The 9,121-nt window shown below is 46.7% G+C and overlaps 1 protein-coding gene and 1 long non-coding RNA gene across 3 annotated transcripts; one reads left to right on the plus strand and one right to left on the minus strand.

The window, feature by feature from the left end:
* The first annotated feature begins 86 nt into the window (after window positions 1-86).
* Window positions 87-1,857, plus strand: LOC123018877. Its single transcript, XR_006413826.1, has 2 exons — window positions 87-844; window positions 1,694-1,857. It is a non-coding gene; the product is annotated as an uncharacterized LOC123018877 (long non-coding RNA).
* A 1,657-nt stretch (window positions 1,858-3,514) lies between these two features.
* On the minus strand, window positions 3,515-5,007 carry LOC123018875 (MYC binding protein). 2 transcript variants are annotated; one of them, XM_044421327.1, is made up of 5 exons: window positions 4,891-5,007; window positions 4,743-4,815; window positions 4,567-4,615; window positions 4,055-4,184; window positions 3,515-3,601 (listed from the first exon to the last, which is right to left on the minus strand). In XM_044421327.1, exons 1-5 carry the CDS (start codon window positions 4,903-4,905, stop codon window positions 3,557-3,559), a joined length of 312 nt encoding a protein of 103 aa, XP_044277262.1. In that variant the 5' UTR covers window positions 4,906-5,007; the 3' UTR covers window positions 3,515-3,556. The 2 variants fall into 2 exon arrangements, with proteins under 2 accessions (XP_044277262.1, XP_044277261.1); XM_044421326.1 differs by having other exon boundaries at window positions 4,743-4,963.
* Window positions 5,008-9,121: the final 4,114 nt, after the last annotated feature.

Genomic DNA, 9,121 nt, shown 5'->3' on the forward strand with positions numbered 1-9,121 from the left:
GGGCTTGCGCGGGGCGCGGCTCCGGCAGGCCCCTCCCGCGGCCCGCGCCGCGCCGCGCCGCGCCGGGCTCCTTCCCCCGCGCGGCATCGCCGCTCCCCGGCGACCGCGCTCCGTTCTCCCTTCCCCGCTCCGCCCCGGCGTTGATCTCCACGCGCTGCGGACGGGCCCCCGCGACCGACACCCGCTTTCGTGGCTCCGCAGAGCGCCGGCCGCCGTTTCTACGGAACCGGGATACTCCGGTGGTCGCGCATAGGCGGGGGGCGGGCGCCGGCCAGCACACCTGAAAGCTGGGGACGCGCCGCTGCAGCGGCCCGGGGGCCAACAGCGCGCCTCACGGGCGGGAACTGCGCTCCTGGGAACGAACGTCTCCCGGAACTCCGGCGGGCTCTTCAGCGGCTAGAGCGGTGCTGTGCGGCCTCTCGATGCGCGGCTGTCTTTTAAGAGGTGGTGGCCGCCTTCGAAAAAGGCCGCGCCGCGCCGGCCACACTTCTCGGGTTAACCTTGGAGCACTTTCGTGACCCCGTCCTGAAGCTGTAGGTGTTACGGAGACCTCTGGAGGGGAAACTCCCCAATTCGGCCCTTCCCCCTTGCAGAAAAAGTGGCAAGAACCAAGCCGGGGCCGTGGATTGTGTCACGAGGGGGAGGATTCTGGGCAGGAAAGGGAGCGAGCTGGCAGCAGACAACTCCGTGGCCTCACCAGCCCCATCCGTGTGCTTTCACTATCTGGCAGAGGTGGAATACAGGAGATTTTGGGGACTTCACCATTTCTTCCACCCAGCTGGCAGGAGCCCAGCAGGGGATTAGATGCTCTGAAGTTTGCACTTCTAGAGACTTGCTCTAATAGGTACACAACCCATTGGATTGTGCTCAGGAGAGCTCCATCTTCCCTTACTTGATAATTTTTGATGTGCTCTTTCTGCATATCATATCCTAAGCAATATTTCAGGATTTAATGGAAAAAGAGTAGCTTGCCTAATGTCAGTCATTTCCAGATTTGAAGTAAAGTTTGCTTTTAAAAAGGTTTTGTCACCATTTTTTTCAGCTAACAAATGCACTTTATAAAAGGTTTAAGATGTGTGTGTACATGTATAATTTTCTTTGGTTGCCTGTGTAATGTCACCTACAATCATCTCACTTATATTTGTAAGTATTAAAGAAATAGATATAAGAAAGTCAGAATTAAGGGAGCCTATGAACAAGTATTATCCTGTTTCAAAATGCATCCCATAGTTGTAAGAGGAATTGAGAGTCAAGAGAAAAATAAAATACAGAGTGATAATTATCTTAAATAGTAGCCATTCACAAAACAGGTGTTGCTGATAACACCAACATTTTGGCATGAATTTTAGCAGATGTAATTCAGGTATAAACACATACATATGGTCTGGTTATGTCCTATTGCTTCACTTCAATCTGAAATTTGCTGGATCACTAATGTGACTTGTTAAAGATCTAGAACTCTTGATTTAAGGATAAATTCCAGATCTCTAGCTGGAGTATGGGGTGTAAGAGAATTACTAAATATCTGTGCAAGGAGAAATCCATCCTTGTAACAGAGGGCAAGTGTCAACAGTTGAACTGGCTATTTTTAACAATAAGAGCACTAAGAGCTCTTATCTTTAACAGAATAAGAGCACTTTAAAAGGAATCAAGTGGAAATGGTTCTAGAAATCTATTTCTCCTTTTCCCTCAGGAGTATGCTATCACATTCCAGACCAGAATGCAGTGTGATGGGGAATGAAATCATGGAGGCCTCCAACAAAGGCAGTACTGTAATAATGGATGACTTCAACACATTGACTGGATGAAAGTATGTTCCAGCTCCAACACAGATATTAAATTTCTTGATGTCCTAAATGACTGTGCCCTGGAGCAGTTGGTCACAGAACCAACCTGAGGGGAGGCAATTGTGAATTTAATCCTAGGTGAATTTGCCCAGGAATACGTATGGGGAAATACAATTGTTTGCCTTCAAAATAGAAAACCTCCACAATGAGGGAACTGCTAAGAGAAAAGAGGTTAAATCCCCTTAAAGCATTTGATTGCTTAAAAATCACTGTGATAGAGGCAGAGATGATATGGTTTTATCATGCAAAAGATAATGTAGTGCTGCCCACCTTTGGGTTGGGGAAGACTAGGGTTTTGCCAAAATTGTTATATGGGTCTCCTTTATGAGCCACAACCAATTCAAATTCATTCAAAAGAGCACAAAATAAATATTTGCATAGAATTTTGGTAGTTCCTGCATTGACAAAATTAGAGCTAGTTTATGCAGAACTTGGCATAATAACTATTAAAGCTTAAGTTCTTAGATTTGCCCCGCTGTTCTGGTTAAAAAGATATTTAAGACAGACAATGAGATTATCTGTCTCCAGATCTGATAGAGCTAAAGCAATATTGGTCCAAACACTTAAAGATACCAAGATGCAATCAAGCCTGCTGATCTATCAGTGTTTATGCCTCCTTTATTCCTTCATACTTCTCTCCTCCAAAATAGCTGATAAATTTGCCAATTGTTAAAATGAGGGTAGCCCATACCAGGCTAAGACTGACTGTTCTTCCTTTGACAAACTGGGAGGGTTGGAATTAAGGGCTAAGCTGCATAGAGTATGTGGTTGTAATTTCATATCATTGGAAAGTATTGTTTATATACTTCCAGATTTTTCAGTCTACAATGATCTCACAACCAAATATAGTCATCCATTATTAAAATTGACGAGAAAATCATTTTTGTAAAGGTTTTGTTTAGTACTGACAAATGTTTTAGAATATTTAAATTTCTTGTCAATGCTTTACAGATGAGCATGACAAAATACAAAGGGAAATATTCAACTTTTAAAGGTTTGTCAATAGAGTTGGAACCTTTCGTACCAATTACCCAAAATGGGGATAGGTGCATTGTTTTGGAAGCTTCCCAAGCTGTAAAGGCTTTTACACAAAACTTCCTGCACTTACTTGGCAAACATAATCGCTTAATAAGGGATGATTATATAAGTAAATTTCATCCAGTTATGGCAAACAGGAAAAAGAGTCATTTTTTGCTTTCTCAAGATTAGTCATATATTCATCCATGAAGACCTGGATCCAAGTTGTTTCCCAGATAGTTACACTGAGCTCAGAATCTAACTCCTGCTAACATCACTAATTGTACTTTCTGCATTTAATTTCCCTATCATAGCCCATGTGTGTACATTTTATTTTGTGTGCTTTTTTCCTGCAAGGAACCAAAGGTTGTTTACACAAACCTATTTTATCCTCACGACAACCCAATAAAACAGGTGAGGCTGAGTGGTAGTGACTGGCCCAAAATCACCCAGTGAGCTTCATGGGCAAATGGGGACTAGAACCAGGATTTCCTGATTCCTTGCCCACTGAATCTCTCCATATGTATAACTCAGGATAATATCTGTGTCTGATGAAGAGAACAGTGCTGTAGCCCAGGAAAACTTCTGTAAGAAATAAGTTAAAGGCTCCACAGGACAATGACTAAAAAATTTTTTACAGATATCAGCAATGCTTCTAGGTTTTTTTTTATTCCAATAATATGAAAAGAACCTTATTCTCCCCTCTTCTCTTCCTGAGGTGGCTCATACTGAGCAAGCTGCATGAGAAAAATATTTGTTATGTTTCAGCAATTTAAGAGGACCCCTTCATATTATAGTTTCCTTAAATATATTATACTATATAATTTGTAAGTGTAAAACACAATAGCAAATTTCTACCATTGCATTACAGCTAATTTGTTTCCCTGCAGAAACATTTGCAAAGAAAATATATAAATCTGTCCAAAGACGTTATAGTAATGTTCCCCAATAGTGGTCTTCAAAAGCAAATTACTTTTGAACTGGAAATAATGAAGCTATCCTGTGTAGCATCTATTGATGGCCTTGTTATCCACAAAATTAGACCTTACTAGCAAATTCAAAGTGGTTTTTTTTATCAAGAGCAAGGAATACAAATTTAGGTTAGGAGTAGTCATTTGTTCAAGAGCTGGACTGAATGGATTTCCCCCTAATATGCTTTTTATGAAATACTAAATACCCTCAGGCTTTACCTTGGCTTTTAACTTTTTGTTTTCTTCCAGCACAGCTTCAAACTTCTCTTTCATCTCTGCCACTTCCAAACGCAGGGCCTCAACTTCTGGATTTTCTGGTGCACTAGCTCCCAAATGATGTTTCAGAAAGCTTGCAACCAGCAGTTAAGATTTTTCTTTGTTTAGAGGAAGCAGGGTGCAATGCACGAGCTGCACGCGGAGGCACTCTCCCCACTCAGCTGTTCCACACGGCCTCCGACATGGCAAGGCCCACTACACTCAGGCTCGTTTCCGAGAGCACCAAACCAGGCTAACTCGTTCGAATAGGCCAATTTGAGAAGCCTGAGACGGCGGCTCTCCTCCAGTGAAGGAAGCAAGCACGGCAAAGGGGGCAGCCCTGACACGCGCCGGGGGGGGGGGGGTCGCCGGTGCCGCCCCACCGCGCGGCTCCTCCGGATATCCCGCAGAGCTCCCCGGCGTTTTCACGCCGACTTAGTTTCAGAAGCGGCCACGGGGCGTCGAGCGAAGGATACTCCAGGGCGCAGCTGGGCTTCTCCGGCTCCTCGTACAAGGCTACCAAGACTGCAGAAAAACAGGAGGAGGAGGAGGAGGAAGGGGCGGCCGACAGCGGGGCGGCGGGCGGGCGGGCGGGCGAGCTGCGCCAGCTCAGCCCCGCCCCGCAGCAGAGCCCAGCGCTGGCCCGGCTTACCTTTGGTAAGGGTGTCCATCACGCCGGACTTCTCCAGGTAGCGGCGGAACTGCTCCCGCTTGGAGTCGGCGGCCTGCGGAGAAGGGAGAGAGAGAGGAGCGAGCGAGCACGCGCTAGGAGGGCCACCCGGCCACCCACGCCGCCGTACCTTGTAGTTCGCCATGGGGTCGCGGCCGTGCCGGAAGCGAGAGCGCCCTGGCGCTTCGTGCTTTTGTCAGCGACGCGCGGCGTGTCCGTCACCATGGAGACCGGCGGGCGGGCGCTTGGCGCCAGGTGCCCCGCCCTGGCACGCAGCTGCTCTTCCGGTGGCGCAGGCTTGCGGCCGCTGCTGTTCCACCTCGGCCTTGCTAAGGTGGCCCGACGCGCGGGGGGGCTCGGCTCTTCCGGCTGTCCTGTTCCTCCCCCCGTGGAATCGCCTCAGCCGCTCTTCTCCTCCGCCGGCTCTTCCGCGGCAGCCACGGCTCCCAGGCGCGGGGCTGAAGGGCCCCGTAGGCTCGGTCTTTGCCCGTGGCGCCGCGCGGCCTCCAGCTCCGCCGCGCGGCTTTCCGGCCTGGTCGGGGTGAGGAAAAGCCGGCGACGTTGGCGCTCCTGCCCGCCCCGAGCACAGTTCCGGACCGGCCGTCCTGGCGACGCTGTGGCTGCGGCGGTTGCCGGGATCGTCGCGCTCGCCAGCCCTGGAAGGTTCCGAACGCTGCTGCTTTCCCGTGAACCAGCGGCGTCAGTCTGAGCACACGAGACCGCTTTCTGTGCGCTGCAGGGACCCAGTCCGTGGCGCCTATACAACGATGCACACCGCAGCTGCTTTCTCAAAGGGCTTAAGAAAATTTACCATTTGTAACAGTTTTCAAAATAAAGTGCTGCTACAATGAGCCAAGTGTTTGGCTTCGTAATTTTTACAATACGCTAGTAGCCCCCCGCCCGCCATTGAAGGCTATACCTGGAGAGTTGTAAATTGCATAGGCCAACCTAGTTCTTGGAGAGCTAATAGTTCAGCCAGGAACTTATTGGTTCCTGCCCCAATAATGCCAGTTCTCAAAGCTTTGACCCTTCTCCAGATCAAGCCACAAATGTCTTATCAGTGCTGCTGTTGCTGCTTATAAGTGAGAAGGTTCCAAACACCCAAACCTGTGCAAAACATGCTCTGATTTACCATTCACTTATAAGAAGTGGCTCTATTTAATGCTTTTCCACATGTTATTGATAGTTGCGAAGTCTTGTCCGACCCGTCACGACCCCATGGACAACGTTCCTCCAGGCCTTCCTGTCCTCCACCATCCCCTGGAGTCCACTTAAGCTGACACCGACTGCTTCAGTGACTCCATCCAGCCACCTCATCCTCTGCTGGCCCCTTCTGCTTTTGCCATCTATTGCTCCCAGCATTAGGATCTTCGCCAGGGAGTCCTTCCTTCCCATTAGGTGGCCAAAGTATTTGAGTTTCATCTTCATTATCTGGCCTTCTAAAGAGCAGTCAGGGTTGATCTCTAGGACTGACCGGTTTGATCGCCTTGCAGTCCAAGGGACTCGCAGGAGTCTCCTCCAGCACCACAGTTCAAAGGCCTCAATTCTTCAGCGCTCAGCCTTCTTTATGGTCCAAATTTCACAGCCATACATTACAACTGGGAAAACCGTAGCCTTGACTATACGCACTTCTGTTGGCAGGGTGATGTCTCTACTTTTTAGTATGCTGTCTAGATTTGCCATAGCTTTCCTCCCCAGGAGCAAGCGTCTTTTAATTTCTTGGCTGCAGTCCCCTTCTGCTGTGATCTTGGAGCCCAGGAAAATAAAATCTGTCACTACCTATATTTCTTCCCTATCTATTTGCCAGGAACTGATAGGGCAACATGCCATGACTTTAGTTTTCTTAATGTTGAGTTTCAAGCCAATTTTTGCGCTCTTCTCCTTCACCCGCATCAAGAAGCTCTTTAGTTCCTCTTCACTTTCTGCCATTAGAGTGGTATCAGCTGCATATCTGAATTTGTTGATATTTCTCCCAGCAATCTTAATTCCAACTTGTGATTCATCTAGCTGCACCTTTCTCTTGATGTGCTCTGCATGTAAGTAAAATAGGCAGGGTGACAGTATACAGCCTTGCCGAACTCCTTTCTCAATTTTGAACAAGTCAGTGGTTCTGTATCCAGTTCTCACTTTTGCTTCTTGGCCCGCATATAGGTTTCTCAAGAGACAAATAAGATGGTCCGGTACTCCCATTTCTTTAAGGACTTGCCGCAATTTGTTGTGTTCCACACAGTCAAAGGCTTTAGCATCGTCAGTGAAGCAGAAGTAGATGTTTTTCTGGAACTCCCTAGCTTTCTCCATGATCCAGCATATGTTGGCAATTTGATCTCTGGTTCCTCTGCCTCTTCGAAATCCTGCCTGTACTTCTGGTAGTTCTCTGTCCACATACTGCTGGAGCCCAGCTTTTAGGAATTTGAGCATAACTTTGCTAGCATGTGAAATGAGTGCAGTGGTGTGGTAATTTGAACATTCTTTGGCATTACCCTTCTTTGGGATCGGAATGTAAACTGACATTTTCCAATCCTGTGGCCACTGTTGAGTTTTCCAAATTTGCTGGCATATTGAGTGTAGCACTTTTACTGCATCGTCTTTTAGGATTTTGAATAGCTCAGCTGGAATATTGTCTCTTCCACTAGCTTTGTTGTTGCTCAGACTTCCTAAGGGTCATTTGACTTCACATTCCAAGATGTCTGGCTCGAGGTCAGTGACTATCGTGATTATCACGGACATTAAGCTCTTTCTTGTATAGTTCCTCTGTGTAATCTTGCCACCTTTTCTTAATTTCTCCTGCCTCTATTAGTTCCCTGCCATTTTGGTCCTTTATCAAGCCCATCTTTGCATGAAACGTTCCCTTCATATCTCTGATTTTCTTGACGAGATCTCTGGTCCTCCCTATTCTATTGTTTTCTTCTATGTCTTTGAACTGTTCATTTAAGAAGGCATTTTCATCTCTTCTACCTATTCTCTGGAATTCTGCATTCACTTGGGTGTATCTTTTCTCTTTCTCCCTTGCCTTTTGCTTCCCTTCTTTCCTCAGCGATTTGTAAAGCTTCCTCACACAGCCATTTTGCTTTCTTGTGTTTCTTTTTCTTTGGGATGGTTTTAGTTGCTACCTCTTGTACAGTGTTGCGAACCTCTGTCCATAGTTCTTCAGGCACTCTATCAGATCTAATTCCTTAAATCTATTTGTCACCTCTACTGTATATTCATCAGGAATATGACTTAACTCGTCGTCGTCATCATCATCATCATCATCATTATTATAACATTTCTATGCCGCCCCTTGCCGAAGCCTCGGGGCGGCTTACAACACAATAAGATACATTGAAATACAATAGAACATACCTGAGAGGCCTAGTGCTTTTCCCTACTTTCTTCAATTTAAGCCTAAGTTTTGCAACAAGAAGCTCATGATCTGAGCCACAGTCAGCTCCTGGTCTTGTTTTTACTGACCGTATAGAGCTTCTTCATCTTTGGCTGCAGAGCACATTGTCAATCTGATTTCTGTGTTGACCGTCTGGTCATGTCCATGTGTACAGTCATCTCTTGGGTTGTTGGAAAAGAGTGTTTGCTATGACCAGTGTGTTCTCTTGACAGAATTCTGCCAGCCTGTACCCTGCTTCATTTTGTACTCCAAGGCCAAACTTACCTGTTATTCCAGTTATCTTTTGGCTTCCTACTTTAGCATGCCAATCCCCCGCGATGATAAGGACATCCTTTTTTGGTGTTATTTTGAGAAAGTGTTGTAGGCCTTCATAGAACTGGTCAACTTCAGCCTCTTCAGCATCAGTGGTTGGGGCATACACTTGGACTACTGTGATGTTGAATGGTTTGTCTTGGATTCGAACTGAGATCATTCTGTCATTTTGGAGATTGTATCTCAGTACTGCTTTTCCTACTCTTGTATTGACTATGAAGGCTACTCCATTTCTTCTGAGGGATTCTTGCCCGCAGTAGTATACCTGATGGTCATCTGAATTAAATTCACCCAGTCCTGTCTATTTTAGTTCACTGATTCCTAAGATGTCGATGTTCAGTCTTGTCATCTCTTGTTTGACCATGTCCAGCTTGCCTTGATTCATGGATCTTACATTCCAGGTTCCTATGGAGTATAGACCTTTGCAGCATCGGACTCTCCTTTCACCACCAGATACATCTGCAACTGAGTGTCCTTTCGGCTTTGACCCAGTCGCTTCATTCTTTCTGGTGCTACCAGTACTAACCCTCTGCTCTTCCCCAGTAGCATATTGGACACCTTCCAACCTGAGGGGCTCATCTTCTGGCGTCGTATCGTTTTTCCTTTTGGTACTGTCCATGGGGTTTTCATGGCAAAGATACTGGAGTGGGTTGCCATTTCCTTCTCC

The sequence above is a fragment of the Varanus komodoensis genome, unplaced genomic scaffold, assembly GCF_004798865.1.
Source record: "Varanus komodoensis strain SLA01 unplaced genomic scaffold, ASM479886v1 scaffold118, whole genome shotgun sequence".
Taxonomy (NCBI): Eukaryota; Metazoa; Chordata; class Lepidosauria; order Squamata; family Varanidae; genus Varanus; species Varanus komodoensis.

Bases quoted from the DNA above. Each gene is read 5' to 3' on its own strand.
- LOC123018875 (XM_044421326.1), bottom strand. From the start codon at position 4,905: ATGGCGAACTACAAGGTACGGCGGCGTGGGTGGCCGGGTGGCCCTCCT. The intron at 4,185-4,566 runs GTATCCTTCGCT...GCTGGTTGCAAG, and splicing joins AAGCCCAGCTGCGCCCTGGA to CTTTCTGAAACATCATTTGG. The intron at 3,602-4,054 runs GTAAAGCCTGAG...TTTCTCATGCAG, and splicing joins ACAAAAAGTTAAAAGCCAAG to CTTGCTCAGTATGAGCCACC.